This window comes from Bos indicus, chromosome 24 (genome assembly GCF_029378745.1).
Source record: "Bos indicus isolate NIAB-ARS_2022 breed Sahiwal x Tharparkar chromosome 24, NIAB-ARS_B.indTharparkar_mat_pri_1.0, whole genome shotgun sequence".
NCBI lineage: Eukaryota > Metazoa > Chordata > Mammalia > Artiodactyla > Bovidae > Bos > Bos indicus.
This window is the reverse complement of record NC_091783.1, coordinates 41,579,019-41,598,510: the sequence shown is the minus strand read 5'-3', so window position 1 is coordinate 41,598,510 and position 19,492 is coordinate 41,579,019. Positions and strand designations below refer to the sequence as shown.

At 49.8% G+C, this 19,492-nt stretch overlaps 1 protein-coding gene across 6 annotated transcripts in view; it reads right to left on the bottom strand.

Annotated features, from left to right (window-relative positions):
* Positions 1 to 1,479: 1,479 nt before the first annotated feature.
* MTCL1 (microtubule crosslinking factor 1) overlaps positions 1,480 to 19,492 on the bottom strand; it is a 113,450-nt gene continuing 95,437 nt past the window's right edge. For 3 of the 6 annotated variants that reach the window (XM_070778931.1, XM_070778935.1, XM_070778932.1), the window contains 5 exons: positions 16,587 to 16,841; positions 11,385 to 11,681; positions 9,827 to 9,858; positions 7,229 to 8,705; positions 1,480 to 2,623 (listed from right to left, as the gene is read on the bottom strand). In XM_070778931.1, the coding sequence (XP_070635032.1) occupies positions 2,429 to 2,623; positions 7,229 to 8,705; positions 9,827 to 9,858; positions 11,385 to 11,681; positions 16,587 to 16,841 (2,256 nt within the window). In that variant the 3' untranslated portion in view covers positions 1,480 to 2,428. Of the gene's footprint in view, positions 2,624 to 4,862; positions 4,915 to 7,228; positions 8,706 to 9,826; positions 9,859 to 11,384; positions 11,682 to 16,586; positions 16,842 to 19,492 lie in introns of all 6 variants that reach the window. The other 3 variants (XM_070778933.1, XM_019986867.2, XM_070778934.1) reach the window with 2 other exon arrangements.

The following is a 19,492-nucleotide window of genomic DNA, read 5'->3' as shown; positions in this document are numbered from 1 at the left end:
GACCAGTCTGGTAGTGACAATCTCAGGGTGCGACGTGTAAATGAGAGCAGACCCACGAGAGTCTTCAGTCCTGGGGCTTCTGTTGGTGCAGCTGCTAAGAGATCGTCTTTCTCTCGGAGTTGCTGAACTAGTGAGAGCCTCTGGGGGCCAGGGCTGCCAACTCTTAGGATCCTGTCTGAGAACAAAGCTGCACAGGGCAGCTTTGATGTGTGTGTGTCCCGGATTGTAATTGCGCTGGATGCTGGCACTTTCCCAGTTATGAGCACCAGCAGCTTGCCTGCTTGCTTGCAAGTGGAAGTGTTAATGCGCCTCCCATCACTCATGGTGGGCAGAGGCTGACCGGGAAAGAAATTTGTCAACTTGCAGTGTCTCTGGGGTTAAGTATTTATCTTTTGCATTAAAAATTGTTAATGTTGTAAAATACATGCAGCACTCACCATTTAGTGGTGTTTAAGCGTAGAGCTCAGTGGCATTAAGTACATTCATATTGTTGAGCAGCCATTAGCTCCATCCATTACCAGAACTTTTCATCTTCCCAAACTGAAACTCTGTACCCGTTAAACACTAACTATCCTCATTCTTTCTCAAATTCCTGCTCACCATGACTTGGTGTATCTATGAATTTGACTACTGTGGGTACTTCCTGTAAATGGAATCATACAGCATTTGTTGTTTTTGTGACTGGTTTATGTATGGCCCTCAGCATGCTGTCCTCATGGTTTATCCACACTGCAGCAGGTGCCAGAATCTCCTTGCTTCCTAAGGCTGAATAGTGTGTGGATGAACCATTGATGGACACTTGGGTGGTTTCCACTCTCTGGCTACCATGAGTAAAGCTGCTGTGAACATGGGTGAACAAATACCTGCCCAGTCCAAGGCCCAGCTTTCTCCCGGGGCCTGCACCCAGTGGTGGGATTTCTGGGTCACATGGTAACCGGTTAACTCCCTAAGGAACTGTCAGGCTGTTCTCCACAGCTACTACAGCAGGCTCCAATGTCCAACTTTTTTTTTTTTTTTTAATGGAACTGTGGTAATGCTGGGAAAAGAGCTTAAGCCATTAGCCCATTTGCTGCTGAAACATTTTAGCTAGACGCTTCGGCCTGAAGCAGTTCTGTCTTCACCAGCACCACTTCATAAACTCCTGGTCTGTCATTCTGACAGTTCAGTCGCACCTCAGTCCAGGGTAGAAATGGCCTCTCCCACCTTCCAGGGAGGGGAGTGGGTAGGCACGTCCTGACTGTGGGTAACCTGTTTCCTCACACCCCCTCATCCATCCATTTTGGTGTTTTTAGCAAAAATGAAGTCACCTTCTAATCCTAACATACTGTTGCGGAGAGGCTGCAAAGGCTGTTGTGCACTCACAGTGCATCCCAGTCAGATACGTGAGTGGCTGTTTGACTCGCCTTCCCCCTGCGTCCTCTCTCCAGCCATTAGGAACTAAGGTGGAGGGTGCTTGAGACAAGAGCTTGGGACAGGTGCTGTTTTATAAACACTTTATTTCTTCATCATCACCTCATACAGATGCTGAGGTACCACCCTCTCTTTCCATTTGGTATGCTCGTGACTTTTTGTGGTATTTTTCCTTAAACAAGAAAATTTGGAGTAAACACTGTGTATTGCCAGTTAGTCTTCTAACAGTAATTTTTAAATGCTGTTGTATCGTCAATGCAAGAAGACAACACCAACAGTACAGTACGAGGGGGTCACACAACGTCATGGCGGGAGAGGACTCACGGAGGTGGGTGAGACCACAGCAGGGGTATGGACATGCACCCAGAGACGTGCAGGGCAGGAGGAGCAGGTGGACTTGCAGCCCAGCTGTGGCCTCTGTGCCTTTCCAGGACGCTGCCGTCTCTCCCCTCTAGGACAGAGGAGATGCCTTGTCTACGGGCTTCATGGTTTTTTCATTATGAAAAGTTCACTGAATTCGACAGGCTGAAGCATTTCAAAAATTCTTAAGAAACAAGAACGCTGACAAAATAAAATTAACTTAAAACACACTAATTCAACGTGGAAACAAACCAAAGCAAAATGTTAACAGTGCAGATTTAACAGGCAGTCAGTATTGCGTGTGAGGGTGTTCAGAATGTCTTATAATGTACATTTTTAAAACTTTCATTTTTAATTTATTTATATCATATTTACTGTTTAATATACTTTGTGTAAAAAAGATGGAGACAAAAATAGTTTTCTGAGCTATGAAAAAAATTAAGTTCTTACAGGCACATTTACTGTTTCATTCTAGAAACATCTCAGGTTCACAGGTTGAACATTCAGCAGCTGTGTTTTTGTTTTTGTTTTTTTAAAAAAACATTCTTTGACCTTGGGAAAATCAGATCTCTCCTTTTGGGGCAGAGTTCTGTTGATGACGAAGGTGTGATTATGCAAATTACAGTGAATTATTCCGGATAATCCATGCCAACCTGCATCACACGTGCGGCTTCTCCCCAGGTGGCTCCTCATCACCGAGCTCCTCCAAGGAGGTGGGTTCTCCGGGTGATGGAGCTGGTGAGGCAGTGGCGGGGTGTGGGGCCCAGCGGGACGGAGGGCGACGGTTTGCTGGTCTCTCGGGCCTGGAGAAGCAAGGCTCTAGGGATGGAGCAAGTGCAGAACAAGGTAGTTCCTTCAGAGCGGAGGAAGAGAAAGACAGCGTTACGAGAGGGACAGGTCCTCCAGGAGGGCACACCCCCCACACAGACTTCTCTAAGACAAGTGCAACAGCCCAGCAGGTCTGAATGCTAATACACACATTGCTCACGGAGAATGTGTTAAAAAAAGACTACGAATTCAACACGAATGACCATTGCCAGCAGTCATGGGAAGATAGCAAATTGTGATGAAAATGTGGCATGAGATGGGTGTAAGTGGCTTTGGAATTGGGCTGCAGCAAATGGAAAGGGGAGTCAGAGGGGCGAGTGGTCTGCATGACCCCGTGGGCCTGTTCTCGCCTGGCCGTGCACATCGTTTCAGCCTTCTGAAGCATCTAGTCAGTTGCCGCGGCCAGTCCTGGGAGGTCAGCCTCCCTGCGCCTTGGTCTGTGGGCACCCGCAGAAGGCCCCAGGATGCCATCTGGCTGCATTAGCAGCAGGGCTCACCTTCAAATCAGCTCTGCTGCTGCTTGTTCCAGGTGGACCGGCACTGGGTGAGGCCCCCACAACAGTGATGTAACACTGCAGGCAGAAACTTTGATGGAGGCAGTTTTATCTAATGACTCTTACTGGCAGCAGCGTCAAAACAGGGGAGCCCGAGTGCATTCGTGCTGCTGTGCTCCGGGCTCCTGCACCTTTGAAGAACCCTGGGGCTGGTCACCTATAGTATGTCCTCTCAAGGCCACTGCTCCTTTTTTGGTTTTACAGACTGTTGAGCCACTCGTCCTTACTCTGCAGCCAGGACAAAGGACACCCAGACTCAGGATCTGCGGGCACAAAGGTGGGGCAACTGTGGCAGGAGGAAACGAGTTCTGTCTACAGACACCCACACAACAGGAGGCTGAGGAGGGAGACCACTGTTGTGAAGAACATGGAACAAGGACCCTCAGAGCCACTCCAGAAGTAAGTGGAGGGATGTGAAGAGATGTGATGAGCACAGCAGAGACCAGACAAGGAGCATGTAGCCAGCAGAGTGAGGAAGAGACAGGGAAGGAGAAGGTGTCGGGCAGAGCACAGGAGGGTGGGGAGTGGCTGCTGCCTGGGGCCAGCAGAAAAGAAGCACTGACACACGATGATGCTAACATTGCTAGTTCTGGTGGCTTTTTACATGACTGCAACTTTTTACGAGCCCCAGCAGCAGAGCTCTTATACTAATGGAAACCATGGCAACCAGCGATACCTTGCCTATGAAAGCACGTCAGCACCAAAACAGCAGAAATAAAAGCGTACGTGGGACGGCGGCTGAGAAGTCTGCTACTGCTCAGGGTCTTTTGGTGTCTCGAGATGTGTGTGGTGGGGGTAGATTGCTGGAGTAGGTTTTTGGACAGCACTGTGGCCCATTTCTACCTAGCTGATGCTGAGTGACAGGGGTCTGTTTGTGCTACCTCTTCTCTCGCATTTGTGTATTCCTACGGAAAGAAAGGCTGTGTGACCATGAGTTAAGGAGACCAAGTTCTCCTTCATGTCACACCAGCACTTGTGAGCAGCGGATGCTCTCTTTTCCTGAGAAGCCCCTGCAGTGGAATAAGTTAAAAAGGTAAGAATTCAACACACCTGGCCAGTGCCAACAATAATGGGAAGACAGGCAGTAGTGGGGCTCTCGTCCTTGGAGCACCTCTTCTAGAAAGGGCCGCTGTAGCCACTCTGTCATGTTTCGTGGGCCACATGCTTGGTCTTTGAGAGCCACGTGTGTTTAAGGCCAGCAGATAAGGGGAGGTAACCATCCTCGATTGGAAACAAGGCTGGTGTTTTCTCATGCTCCTCGACCGGGGCTCTGAAGGTGGTTCTACAGTTTTGGGGCAGGAATGACTGTTTTGTTGACAAAGTTATTGAGCACTTGGTCAGCTGTGGTGACCCCTGGAAGGTCAAGATACATTTGTATTTCTTCCCTCTAGTGTGGTTGTTGAAAACAGAGGACAGCTTCCTGCACAGCACGTGGCAGTGCACACTGCCACCGCAGTGCCAGTTGTCGGTGAGCAGGCACAGACCGTGCTCTGCTCAGACCCCACAGGCTCGTCAGTCCCCTCGCAGGCCGGTGTGCCTTTACCGCACAGCAGAGGGGTCTCTGCACAGAGCATTCAGCACCCAGCGGTGTGTGTGGGGGCACGTGGGCCTGTCCAGGCTGGCCATCTGTCCCTTCAGATGGATGCTGGGCCAGCCCTGAGCTACACAACAAGCTCTGCAGACAGTGGAAAGAAGGAAGAAAGCACTTACGGAGTGAGGCGGGCTAGAGTCCCCAGGGGGCAGTTAGTAAGACAGTTTGGTTCTGGACAGAAGAGACAGACAAAAGAAAAGAAAAGCAAGTAGGTTGGAAAGTACTTTACAAGAAGAACAACAGTAAAGGTTTAAAGTCAACAGGCCCAGGTGGCAGCTCCAGGGATAGCCATCCTGAGAAGTGAGGCTCAGCAGAAGTGGGTGCGTAGGCCGGTCTGTGCCCAGCCACGCAGGAGGGGCCTCACGACAGCAGCCTCTCTCTTGTGCTGCCTGTCCTCCTGTTCTTCCTGAGCTGCCCCGTGGCACAGAGTGTTTCCAGTGCCCCACAACTACAGGTTTTGAAACAGAGCCCATTAAACAGCGGGACTGTCTTAGTCACAGTGACCAAATGACTGAGGCCCAGACTAAAACTTTCCCTTCAGATTTTCAACTGAGACATGTCCAGATTCTCCTCTCTCTCTACCTTAGCCCTCCTGTTCATAGCCTCTCTCTGCATCGTGCTACGACTCCAAGAGAAACAAAGGAGCAAGTAGCTTGTGGGGTGAGCGTGAGAGAGGGGACTTTACTGCGGTGCCCATGCCTGGCCAGGGGTCCTCCAACACCGTGTCTTGGGGTCGCCATGAGCACTCAGGGAAGATGCCCCATGGGCTCAGAGAGCAGGGTGGAACAGAACTTGTTCTGCGGAGTTTGGAATGAAAACCCAGAACTGTCACACCATCTAGAGAGAGACTCATTTAGTAAGACAGCTCAGGTGAGGAATCATCCCCTGAAATCTAGAATAAGCTATTTTCCACAGTGAAAGGAAGAAGACCATGATATCTCAATACTGCCCAGGGAGCTCCATGCCAGTCTGAACCCCTGACACTGGCCCTGGGCCCCCTTTAAATCAGCCGTCACCTTTTCTGGTAGCAAAGAGACTTTATGGAGGACCAAAGAGTGGGGCATGGCTTTGTGCGGGTAAAGCCATCTTTGTGTCTGAGTGGTATGATCCCATTATTGAGCCATTTCCTTTATAGTCTCACATTCATTTGTGACTCAGCATTTTTAGCCTCCAAAACAAAACCTATTTTGTCTCTAATACAAATGAACACTGCAGCCAAGCCGAGTAATGCTCTGGGACCAAGATCTCAGTCCCAGGAGATGGGCACTCGCCCTGCTAGATCCCCTGCAGCAGCAAACCACTTACCTGAGGGCACCATCTGTCACCTGAGAACAGGCAGCCTCCTCCTCAGAGCACACAAACAGCTTTCCCACAAAGACACGTACCTTTGACAGGCGTAGGCCACAGATGATCAATATTAGGTTGAACCACATAGCATTGCCGTTTCTGAAGGTCACTGGCAATTTCTCATGGTTTTATCTACTTCAGATTTAACTTTGTATTTTGAATTACACTGGGAAGCCACACATTACTTATCCCTCTGTGGGATGTGTGGATGGCAGGGGCCTCAGGTGACACAGAGAAATACACCTCTTCCCCTCCTGAGCTTTCCTCTCCTCACCTGTGCAGCTGCAGGGCCTCGGGAGGGAGCAGCTAGGGAGCCAGAGGGTGTCTCTGTGTCTCACCTTTGCCATCGGCTGACTGCCTGGCCTGGAGAGTGCCCCCAGGTGTCTGGACTCCACCGTTGGGGAGGTTTTGCATCTGGCTTCCTAGTGGGTCAGGCCTTCCCCAGGTCTATAACACAACGGTCTGACCAAGAGCTGGAACTGTCCTCCAGCCCCACTATTTTCATGCCTGGCATTATCATCTGACTGTTTATTTTGCTCATTCCTGCCGCAGAAACAGGAATTGATTTTTAAGTGGTGTGGTCCAATTATACCACATGTGGAATTGTGAATAACTTTAAGGGGCATATAATAATGATAATGTAATAGTAATGTGTGATAATATTTAATGTGTGGTCATAGGTAGCATGATAACAATAGGTGAGGTATAAGGGGGATGACGACAGTAATCTAGTTGTATGAAGGCACGCTGTTGACTTTATCCATTCGTCTCACCTGGTTTTACTGCTCAGAGAACTCTTGCACACAGAGAGGGTAAGGGGATCTGTGAGACATAAGGATGCTCTCTGCACTTAAGTCAGCACTGAATAGACAACCATGGATCACTGAGCCAGAGCATAGGACCTGAGTCAGTCCCAGAGCTACTTAAAGACCACCATCTCCTTGTCTTCAGAGGATCACTGAAGGTGGTAAGATGAGTTTCTAAGCAGCAGCTCGGGGCTTGTGTTCCTGCTTATTCTGTCCTCCCAACACCCTCCTGAACTCAGGTGATCCGGTACACAGCCCCAGGGTCCTCCTTGCCCACTTTGAGAAAGACCAGTGGTGGGGGCATGGTCGGGGGAAGACTCAACCTCCATTACCTCGATGGACCCTGGTTCGGCCTTGACCACCGCTTCTCCCATGTGGTTGTCGCTGCTGCTATTTGTGGGGCTGTGGGCAGCCTGCCTCCGCTCCTCCTTTAAGGCATGTTCCAACAGCTTTCTGTGGAGGATCCGGGCCACGTTCTCGGTGAGTGTGTAGCCAGGGGGAGCAGATAAGTCCTGCCTCAGGGGCGTGCCCTCTCCCCCCTCCTCCCTGCATGTCTCTGAGCCACCCCCAATGGGGCTGGGTGAGCGGCCCCGAGAGCTGGGGCTGGTGTCCTGGCCTGGACCCAGCTCCGGCCGGGGCTCGGCTGAGCGAGACCGACTCGCAGTCCGCACCCCCTTCTGGAAGGGGTCCTGCACCACCGGGCTGTGGTCGATGATGCTGAAGAGGCTGGAGAGGCCATCGTTCATGGCGGTGTGCACCGGGCTCTCGCGCGTGGTGGTGGAGCGGGCCCAGGCTGACTCGCCACACCCCTTCTGGGCCACCCCCGGGGAGGCCCTGCTACTTGACTGGTCCACTCTGGGAAGGGGCTTCCGCTGCAGCTTGGGAGACCCGTACTTGGGGGAGCAGCATGTGCGTTCAAACTTAGCTTGCACCTTCTCAATGGCGGGGGCCACCTGCCTGTTCCTGAGGCCACGGGAGGGAGAGGACGCGGGTGTGGCACCACCTCCCGCCTTGGGTGTGAGACACTTGTGTGGGCTGCCCCGCAGGGCTTCCGTCTGTAGGCCAACACTGATGGTCTGGACTGTCTGTGTTCCTGTTGTCCGGGACCCATTGGTCTGGCAGGCCATGTCCTTGACCAGAGGCTCAACGGGGCTGGAGCAGACGGCGCTCCTGACCGAGAAGGCTACCTCCTTCATATCATCACTCAGGTTTCTGGGCATTTCCAGGCTGTGCAATGGGGAGGAGAAGCTGAGGGTGCTATCGAGGGGCCGGAGCCCCACCTCCGTGTAGTCTCGGGGGTGCCTGGAGGGGGCACAGGGCCACCTGCTGAGCACATGTTCAGAAGGGCTCCCCTTGGCATCCCCGGGGCCCCCTCGGACCCTGCTCTCGCCGACCCCCGCCATGATGCCCTCCAGCCTCCGGATGGCGGGTGGGCTGTGCAGCCCCCTCCCCCCAGCCTGCTCAGCACAGACAAGGTTCCGCGGGGGCTGCTTCTGGCAGTGTTCGGGGTTGGTCACGGTGTCCGTGGTCAGGGTGATGCTTGTGGTGAGGTACCAGGCGGCGTCAGAGAAAGGTTCAGTGCTGGCCTCGGGCCGCGTCCGCCCCACCTCGGTCCTGTCCGCCCAGGGGTCTGGAGGCCTGTCGTCCCAGCTCTTGCTGTTGAACTCCTCGATGTACTTGAGGTCATCAGGGGACAGGGGTGGGGTGACGTCCTCCTTGCTACATGTGGGGGGCAGGCCCTTCTCCGGCAGGAAGGGAGAGCCATCCATCAAGCGCTGGAACTCAGACATGGACGACACAGACACGGCCCTGGGGAAGGGGAGAGGAGCGGTGTGAGCCGTCACCAGCTAGGGAGCCATGGCCCCAAGACCCCCAACCCAGCGCAGCCCATGGCCTGCCCCTGTGTACTGTGCCAACAGTCTCCGCTTGGGCTGACCCTTTGGGTTTTTATGGCCGTGGAATTGATGCAGGAGCCTTGCACTGGTCAGAATTTACTACGGCTGACTTTCAAAACTGGGGGTGGACGTGGTGCTCCAGGGTAGTTGGAGTTAAGTTCCAGGTCTACTTCGCACTGTTTTGTTTTCAGCCTACAGTGGGTCCACAGGCAGACGGGAAGCCTGGCTGTGGCCTGGCCTCTCCGTCTACTGACAGGCACCCTTGATGCCAAATCTGCGGGAGTTTCCTGAGTTCTCGCCTTAGAGCAGACGTGACTGCACCACAGTCCAACCCAGATACAGGCGTGGTGGGGAGGAGGAGAGGCCACGACAAAGTAACTGTCATCTGACGTCTCCTCTACCCGCTCGCCTCATCTCTCTCAGCTCAAGCACTACCAGTCTCCCAAGGGCAGTGGACGGTGTGAGCAGGCTGGTGCACGATATCAACACCGTTTCAAAGAGAAGTCCCCTCCGGGCTCACTCCTCCCCTTGCCTTCTGCTCCATTTAAACAAATTTGTTTATATGGGCCTTTTCAGACATGCCCCACCATTACATATGTGGGTTACTAGAAAATGATTACAAACACCAGCTACTTTATATTTACTTCAAGGATTACTCTTGGTAATACTGTAATAAGTCATCCTAGGAGAGCTTTTAAACGGTCAGTCTAAAATGTCTCATAGCATATCAAGAGGGAGTTTTTTCCAGCCTTTAAATCAGGAGAGAGGGGTTTCCATGAACTTTTCAAAAACCGTTTAACACAGTTATCCCCTTACATACACAGCTCTTGCCACGACACTAACACACATGAACACAGCACTGGCCTTTTTGTTGTTAACGATCTAAATACTGTGTACTAAAGCAACTGCTTCTCCAGAAGTTTTACTCTAAGTCATTTTTGAAGCGTCACAGTGCACTGCTGACTACAGATAGACTTTTAAGACCAGGAGGTCTTTCCTGAGGTAGTCTACTGTCATTTCATCAACTTTACTTACCTTTGAAGATTTCCCTTGTGATTTTCTTCTTCCTATAAAGAAAATAAGTTCACCAGAATCAGTCAGTACTGGCAGATTTGGGGCTGCTAAGGGTCTGCTTTGCTCTTAGGAAAACATTTAAAACGTACGTGGAAGCCAAGTTTGGGCCAGGAGTGCCTCTGCCCCTCAGCCCTTGGAAGGTCAGTAATGACACCAGCATCCAGGGGCGATGAGGGAGGGGCTACGTGAGTGAGAAAAACTGGCTGTAAGCTTTGTCCCAAGGCGGCTCTTCTGTGTTTCTCAGAAGGCAGTGCTGTGTGTGAGAGCCTCAAAGCTGCTTCAGTGACAATGTGTGAGAGAGCGAGCGTGTGCAAGTGAGAGGAGGAGTAAGGGTTGGGAGGAGGGTAAGTCGGGGTAGACGTCCCCTGGCCTCAGCCTGGTAGAGAAGTCAGGGTGAAAGGCACAGACACGACATAGAAAATAAAGAAGCTACAGGATATGCTGTGTGGCACAGGGAGTGCTGCCAGTGTTTTATAGTAACTGTAAATGGAGTATATAACCTGGAAGAACTGAACCACTATATCGTACACAACATTGTACACCAACTGTACCGCAATAAAAAATGAAAGAAGTCAGTGTGACGTCCTTAGATAGAGCGCTCTTGGTGTTTAAACGTCGCCCTTGGGCACTGGGAAAGCTACAGTGACTTCCACTAAAGAAGAGAACTGCATACATGGTTCTCCTGAGCAGAGGACACCCTTGTGCGGACCCAGTCCAGATGGAGTGAGGCCCCAGCCAGCAAACCCCTCAAGGATCCCCCAGAGAGCCCTGGCTACTGCAGTGGTCAGCATGGGGTCACCTGGGGTGGCATGCTGGCGATGTCACCTCTGCTGGGGTTCAGGTGCCAAGGAGGAGGTCCCCACTTCAGCAACACTGCCTGACAGGCACCCCTATCTGCTGAGCATGTGGGACAGGTCAGATGACAGGTGCAGCCACTGTGAGACCGGCTCACAGGGAGTGATTCTTAAAATTAGTCTTTAACCAGGAAAACCCACTGCCATCCTGTAGGGATTTCTGCACAGAGCTAAGCTTTCCCCTTCACTGATCTAAGTCCCATAGGTTTCTAGTGTTGGATTCTTTTTCCCTTTACATAAAGAAGGTATTTATTGTATGTCATTGGTTACTGACATTTGCTACTTCCAATGTGAAGTACTTTCTTTAAAAAAAGACTTTTCTGTTATTAATATGTTTTCTGAAACCAGAGACTGTGCTGTCATTTTAAGGAAATTGGCAGTTCTGCACTTCTGAGATGATCTTTTTCCTCCTGGATTTCACTGGACAGCTCCTGAGACTCCTATTCACATGGGACACAGGCTGTGAATTTCTGACCTTGAGATAAGCGGCCAAGTGCAGCAGGGAGCCTGGGGTCAGAGCCACCCCAAAGCTCTCACATCGTGGAAGGTTCATTTTTACTAACTTCAGGACCACGATATGCAGAGCCCACAGCCTGCCAGCCACTCAGCCAGCTGCCCAACCCCTCACCCTCCTTCGCAGGTGACTAGACCCAACCCAAGCTGACCTCACGGAAGCAGTTCCTGAACTCCCTCTGGGGCCCACGGGCCGGGGGCTCCTCTGGCTCATCGTCCAGGGACAAGGTGTCCAGGTAGAGGTTCTCCCGCGCTGAGCACCTGTCCGATTCCTTCAGCTTTGACAGCGGCCGGTCCTCAAACGCACTGGAGTCTGTGTCCATACAGGGCCACATCCCCGCAGGGCGGGGCGCCCGAGGGCTCCCTGGGTGGGTACAGGGGCGGGTGTCCCCCTCCTCTTGATCACAGAGGAAACTGCCACCTCTCCGGGGACTGTTTTCTTTCTGCAACTTAAGGGTTTTAAAAGTGAAAACAATTAGCCTGAAGACAGTGAGACATCTTATGTTCTTAAAGTTCTGGCGTCAATTTAAAAAATAACACCACAAATGCTTTAAAAAAAAAATCACAATTTTATCTGGACTGGAAACGTCTGCATTAACCCCAGGCAAGTCAACCCCTTCTGTAGAGAATGTTATTGTATGTGTAACTGAGTGCTGTGCTCACGGGAAATCACACATTTGTTTTTAAAATCTAACAATGCCAAATGACACATTGAGAAATCGCTTTTTGTAGTTAACCTTCCGAATGTAAGACACATTCAGTGGAAAGCCATCAGTGACAGCAGACTTCTGGGGTGAATTTAGTTTTCTTAAATAGCAAGGTTTCCTAACAACAGAGCATGGTGTCCAAGTCATTTGGAATGGGTCCTAAATAAACCTTGCGTGATCGCCTGGGTTACAATCACTGGGTGTCGAAAACAGCTCACACTTTGCTTGAGAGGATGAAAATTTAGCTACAGAGGTAACCTAAAGATCTGGTATGACTAGAAGAAGCAAGCATGTGAGCCACATAGGCTGGAGTCGTACTTTTCCCTGACCTGGTAAACGGAAGCAGCAGGTGGAAACCACAGGAGAGTGGAGCTGCTGTATGTGGCTAGTTCTCTTGCTCAGTGTCCCCACCTGTAAGAAGGGTGCTTCCCCTCTGGGACTGCCAGAGGACTGCAGGGCCAGGCCCACCCTAAAGGGCAGTGTTCATCAGGGACTACCACCAACTCCCCTCAGGCCTGTGGGAGTCCTTGGGCCTGGGACACTGATAAATGCCTCATCTCTTCACAGCGCGAGGGGCCTTCCGGAGGGGCCCATGGAACCATGGGGACGGGCAGGGACATGTGTGCAGGCAGCACTGTCTCTTCCCGTGCTCCCCTCCCAGCCTCCCCTGAGGCAGTAGGGAAATTCACAGAATCCGCTCCCGTGCTCCACCATGCCTGCCTCTGGACTCGCCTCCAAGGACGGCAGAGTGCTGAGATGGTAGCCAGAAGCACTGACCCTCCCTCTGAAGCGCATTCATTTACAAAGCCTCTGTTTTAACAAAGCCTCTGTCACAAACTACATCTTGTGTCCTAACTCAAGCCTTCAGCCACAAGTGTGTCACTGGGAACAAAGCCATATGGAGCGATGAGGACAAAGGGCTTCTCCTCATTTCTGGTAATTTCTGAGGTGGGTATCACCTTTATTTTAGGAGAAAGCAGCCAGACCTTAAATGCTGGAGTTTGACGCAGCATTCCAGTTGAATCAGGGAACAAGCAAAGTCACCCCGGGTATCAGCTCAGCTGAAAACCCTTTGCGCTCTCCCCCAGCCCCGCTGACATAGTTCTTTGTCATTTTCAAAGACCATAAATCCTTTTTTTTTTTTTAAGGAAAGCTTTTTATTATTCATCTATGTATGTCAGTGTGATTTAGTTTCAACATATCATCTCCAAGCTATTTCAGGCACAGAATTAAGATTAAAATCACATCTGAAACTGTAAATGTGCATGGAGGGTGCGTGTGAAGAGGGGGAGAATGACTACAGTGGGGAGCTACGAACCAGCACATTCTCACTTGGCAAAGCGGGGTGTCAAAAATAAACCTGGGCAGCCAGGAGCAGCATGCACTAGAGCTGGTAAGTGTTAGGTTCCCTAAAAATGAACTGGAGTGGTTTTAGCTGGAGGTGTCTGCTGCCAAGATGCCTCTGCAGTGCTGTCACAGAGTAAAAGGCCCTTAAAAGGATAGGGTTTCCTAGGAGAGTCATTTCAGACCAGCCACCAGCACCTACTGTACTTAGAATCCTGCAGGAGAACAACTTCTAGAGCAAACACCAAATTTAAATGATGTGCCTTGGGGCTTCCCAGGTGGCTCAGACAGTAAAGCCTGCAATGCGGAAGACCTGGGTTCGATCCTTGGGTCAGGAAGATCCCCTGGAGAAGGAAATGGCAACCCACTGCAGTACCTTCACCTGGAAAATCCCATGGATGGAGGAGTCTGGTAGGCTACAGTCCATGGGGTTTGCTAAAAGACATGACTGAGTGACTTCACTTCTTCAAATAATATAGGCAGCAAAGCACCCTTCAGAGTGTCCCCTTACCTGAACTGTTTCCAAGAAAAAACGTTACTTTGTACACAGGTTTTAAAAGAACAGGCTTTTTTGCTGTAGAGGCAACTGATTTAAGGAAGTCACTGGAAGAGTAACAGAATGACGCTGGAGCTTTCCTTCAGGTTTTTAACAGAACCTAAAGTCTCTCTGCAGGCTAACTGGGACCTGATGATTCACAGGAGAAATGTGATGTGACTCCAGAGAAGTTAACCCTCACCATTAGGTCTGGGCAGAGACGAGCTGCCGATGCAATAGATAGTGTGTGTTACATGACCTCTACCACATTCCCACAGTCATTCATCACATAAAACTCCTCACGAGGCACAGAAATCATGTAGGAATTCAGTGCCCCTGCACAAGTATGAAGCATGTGTTCTCGCAGTGGAAAATGGATTTACTGTTACTCCTCTCACCATCTGTCTAGGCCATCATAGACAAGGTCACACGGCCCACCACGTAGTCAGATATCGAGGGGCATGCTTTATGAAGAGCGCTCGCCTGCATGTCCAGTTCATCTGTGGAACATGCAGCTAAAAGTTAAATGAACGAACAATAACTAACAGACCTACATACGCTAAACACGTCAAGTCAGTTTCCTTTTATAAAAAATGCCTTTAACTGCTTTTCCTAATTTTCAGGATTGGGTACTGTGATTTTAAAAATGTCAAATACTGGGCTGGAGTTATTTTTTAAAGCCACAACTGTATATCTAAAGCATCAACAAACCCTCTTCTAAAAACAGCAGTGAACTCACGGTACCAATATGTGGGGTCCACCACAGATTTCAGAAACAGATGAAGGAACACCCAGAACCCACATCTCACTCAAGTCCGTTTGCTCAAACGTGTTAACCTGGAAGACTAAAGTTCTGAGGCCGTCATCGTGGTAGGACTGTGACAGTAGTGACAAGCTGCAAATGGGCTTCAGCCCCTGCTCACTCACCTTCCCAAAGACAGTCTTAAAATGCTGCTCATCCCCAGGACATTAACTCTTTAAAAGTGAACATCACCAGAAGTCTTACTAATCGTTCCTTTATTAGAAATTACCCTCATTCCTCAAAGTAAAATGAAGCCCTTAAAGACTCGCTTCATTTACATCCAAGGTTATATCCACAGTGAAGCCAAGACAAGAGCAAGGAGCTTAGAGCTGACAGGCAAAGAGATGATGACCATGGTCTTGCTGGGGTGCAGGAGGGACCCTCCAGGGAGGGGCCTGGAACAGCCATGACACTAGTTAATTAACACTGGGTGAATCTATAAGCACTCTGTCAGAGTACATGCTGCCTCTGCCCCGTGACTCCCACCCAACAGCTGATCCTCTGCATGAAGCACAGGCACACCGAGGGTTTAAGACAGGACAGTCTTCTCAAGTGTCACATTCTAGGCCAAACAGGAAGTGGCCAACCTTCCTTTGATAGACTCTGGGGAATTCTGAAATGAGCCAGATCACCTATCAGTTTGGGTGACTCAGCTGTGTGAGTAACCAAACCCAGGAAGGACGTCAGGCCTCTCTATCTGCAAATGCACTTGCTTCTGCTCAGGGGTTCTTGAGCCAAAAGCTCCTGGTTCTTTTCAGTTCTCACTTCCACCCTCCCTCCCCACCAGTAAGCAGAAACGGACCTTAGCCATTGCACCTGCAGAACAGAGGTCCATGTCTCAGGAATAAGCACATTTTCCAAAAGGCAGCAAGCTGCTGCTGCTAAGTCACTTCAGTCGTGTCTGACTCTGTGCAACCCCATAGACGGCAGCCCACCAGGCTCCCCAGTCCTTGGGATTCTCCAGGCAAGAACACTGGAGTGGGTTGCCATTTCCTTCTCCAATGCATGAAAGTGAAAAGTGAAAGTGAAGTCGCTCAGTCGTGTCTGACTCTTAGCGACCCCATGGACTGCAGCCTACTAGGCTCCTCCATCCATGGGATTTTCCAGGCAAGAGTACTGGAGTGGGGTGCCATTGCCTTCTCCAAAAGGCAGCATGGGCATTTGTAAAATAATAGGTTATTTTTCCTGCTTTCAGTTTCTTATTAATACATTTCCTTGAGGCCACCTGAATTTATAAGTGTGACAGGCTGAAATTGTATGCGATGTCAAAACTCAGCCCGGAAAGAATCCCAATCTTTCATCGTTTTCATGTGGAAATTAATTTGTGCACCACTCAAGCAGGATCACAGCTATGCAAACTGTCCTACATCTGACGCAAGGCAGGGAATGATTATCTGCAGAAAACTTGCCTCTCCCACTGAACTCATCTGTGTTTTTGAATCGTTTGTTTAGTTGAAGATAATGAACTACCAGTCACCTCCCCTGACCGTGTCCTGTCTAATCACAGCTCTGCAAGATCCACAGCAGGTGCAAACAGTCTGACTTCCTACTGAATTCAGCAGTTTCTTCACTAATGGACAATTCCATTCAAGCTGGAGCAGTCACTGTGACCACATCTTTAGTGGCAGACTTAAAAGCTAGTTTGCTTTTTGGCAGAAATCACTTTCTAAGATATGAAATAACCTTGCCTTTCAAGTTTAGTCTTTTAACACCTTAAAAAAGTTATCCCCACCCCCAACCAGACACATTGAGTAAAGTTACCCACTGACTTTGCATGAAAAGACCTGTGTTGTAGGAGGGCTGACCCTAGGTCTCCAACCTGGAGCCCCTAGGATTTCTTCCTCTTCCTCTGGAAGCCCCTAGATCAGCCTGATATGGCAGAGACTCCAGAGCTATTTCAGTTTCCCCTCTTGAGTTCCCTGGTTTCCAGGCCAGGCATCCCCATTCCTCCTAGGGGCACCCTCACCTGTTCAATTCTCCATAGCATCTCCTTCTCCTGCCGCCCCCACTCCTGGCGCTCCCGGTCCAGGCGGTCGAGAAGCTCCACCTTCTCCCGGTTCCAGTTCTTCTCGCTGTGGTGGATCTGCCAGCGCAGGTCCATGACCAGCCTGTGACTGTCCGCCAGCAGCTTCTGCTGCACCTCCCTCTCCTTCCTGAATGCCCCTTTGCTGTCGGTGCAGGAGCCTGGGTCTCCCAAGCTCTTTTCATTCTTTGCTTCCAGCTGTCAAGGATAAGACATGGGAACTTAGTCCCTGACAGTCTCACATTATTAGGTGAAGAAAACCTCAGCACATTCATGTATTATCCCTGGAATCGTGTTTAAATCAAGATCTGACCAAGCTTACAGAGGAAATAATTTTCGTCTTTAAAGTCTTAATTATGAATATCTGACAGAGTCATACAGAGGTGAATAAGAGAATCCACCCAGCTTCCCACGGTCCACTCCTCAATCCCCTTGCAGACTCCGAGTCACCATGTCTCCTGCCTGTTCTGCTGTACAGCTCCTTGAAGGCAGGCACATGTCTATCCCTACATCCTTTGCCCCTCTGTGGAACCTGGTAATAGGGCAGCGATGGAACCTAGCAGTCTATAATAAACACACATCAAGCACCCAGGAGGTTGAAGACCACAAACAAGCAAGCAGAAGAACTCCCATCTAGACACCACATGCACACTGCTGAAAACCAAAGAGGAAACCTTGGAGGCAGACAGAGAAAAAAACCACCCATGGAGGCACAAAGATGGGAATGACAGCAGACTTCTCCTTGGAAACTATGCAAGTCAGGGGACAACGGAGTAACACAGTGAAAGGGCTGGAGGGGGGAAATCTGTACTCGGCAACATCTTTCAAAAATACAGGGGGATACAGGTTTTTCAATAAATGGAAACTTAAAAAAAAAATTACTGTCAGCAGACCTGCATTTCAAGAAATGACAGAGGACATTTTCGGGCAGATGGAATGATATACCAGCAAACACTTTGATCTACACAAAAAATGAAGAACACTGGAAATGACTGGAAATCCTGAATAAATACAAATATAACTCATTTTCTATTTTTAATTGCTTTAAAATACTACTCAGTGTCTAAGGTAAAGATGGTTGCAGCATGTTTTGTGTTTACAGATGTGTAGAAGTAAACTGACAGCAGTGCCAAGGACCGGAGGGGGGAACTGGGGTGTACTGTTGGTGACTGTGATAGACTTTAGTGCCAGATTCATGAGCACAAATATATACCCTTTTTCCTATTCTAGATAAGCAGATCCCTGACGTCCATCCATGGCCCCATGTTAATCTACTGAATTCTAATGGTTTCTAATCTATTCTCTACCTCTATACCAGAATAACTTCTTAAAAATGCAGGTCAAAATGCTTTACTCCCATGACGAAATCAGGATCAGTGTTTTGATTCTTTGAACATTCTTCTTGCCACTCGTCCATGGTGAGGTGCAGCTGCTCGGGTGTGCCATCCTCCTGTCTTCATGATGTCCTTTTCTCTCCTTTTCCATGTAGCCACTCCTGTTCATCTTCCAAGATTCTAAGCAGGACTTTGACAAACAACCCTGCCCTGAGCCTGCGGACTGAGGTGTGTGCCCTGCACACTCCCATTCCTGGGAGCCTGTGTACAGGTCTGGCAGGGCACTTAATCACTCTGTTACTAACTTTGGCCCTTTTCTGCTCTCCCACTGTACTGAGAACCCCCTAAGGATCTGTCTTTTCTGTTGGGGGATCCCTGGCAAAGCAAGCTCTGACTTCAGAGTCAGTTGAAGGAATTAGATTTGGGGATTGACACAACATGGCCTCCACTGAGAGAAAATATTTCCCTCTGGACAGAATTCAGCTGTTTTGCATTTAAGTGGAAATGGGCAAAGATGGCACTATTATAAATGTACTAGCATCAGCCCACATTCATTGTTCCCTAGGCCACAAATGTTTGAGAAACTTTAAACAGTTTGGGGGCAGAAGATGAAATCTTTACGTATTACCCACTTGGCTTCCAGGTTTGAAGTTCTAGCTTTACTTCATGGTGTTCAGTGATTATCCCTGAGGCTTTATTTGTAGCAAATGTGTGGGTGGATACCAGGTTCCTCTAAAACAAAGATGAAATGTTTTGAAGCTGGCTGGCTTCAAAGATTATGCCTTCTCTTTTTGGCTATGCTTATATTTCTGAAAATATTTAGCTGTTTCCCCCATAAACATATTTTTAAAGTAAGCTTAAAGGCAGCTCATCAGAACGTCCTTACTCATTTCTCTTCCACAGCTGGCTCTTCAGGCTGTGAACGAAGATAAACAGAATATCTAGTAAGACGCTCCTACCAGGCAGTCGGCAGGATTCATAACTGGGTCAGCGGCTGCATCCTTGTCCAGCCTGGCCAGGAGCTCTGGTCTGGCTGTGCTTTGCTGCTGCCCCTGCAGAGGCAGCTGTACCTTGGCCCCTCCAGAGCCTGGTACTTCTGCCCCTGTGGGCCAGGTGGCAGTGCAGGTGAACCTGTGGGCACTGCGGAAGCTGTCTTCTGACAGGACAAGCCCTCTCAGCTTTTATCAAGACTATTTAGAAGATGTCTTCTTTCCAGGCAAGTTTTTTTTTTGTCTCATGATGGGGCCAACTGATAGAAAATCTTGATTACAATCTGCCCAGAAAAGAGATTATCTGAGATGGCGCACCATGATGGGGGAGTGGGGAGACACCCAGAGAAGCAGTCTGAGCAAGCAGATACCACACAGGAAGTGACCGCTTTCAAAGGTTTCCAGGGAGAAAGCCCACAGAAAAGAGCATTTCCGGTGCAGCCTGATCTTAGTGACCAGGGGTGTGGTCTTAAGTCTCTGAGACCCTGTGCTCCGCTGTGCTCTCGTCTCCACTCTCAGTGAAGCC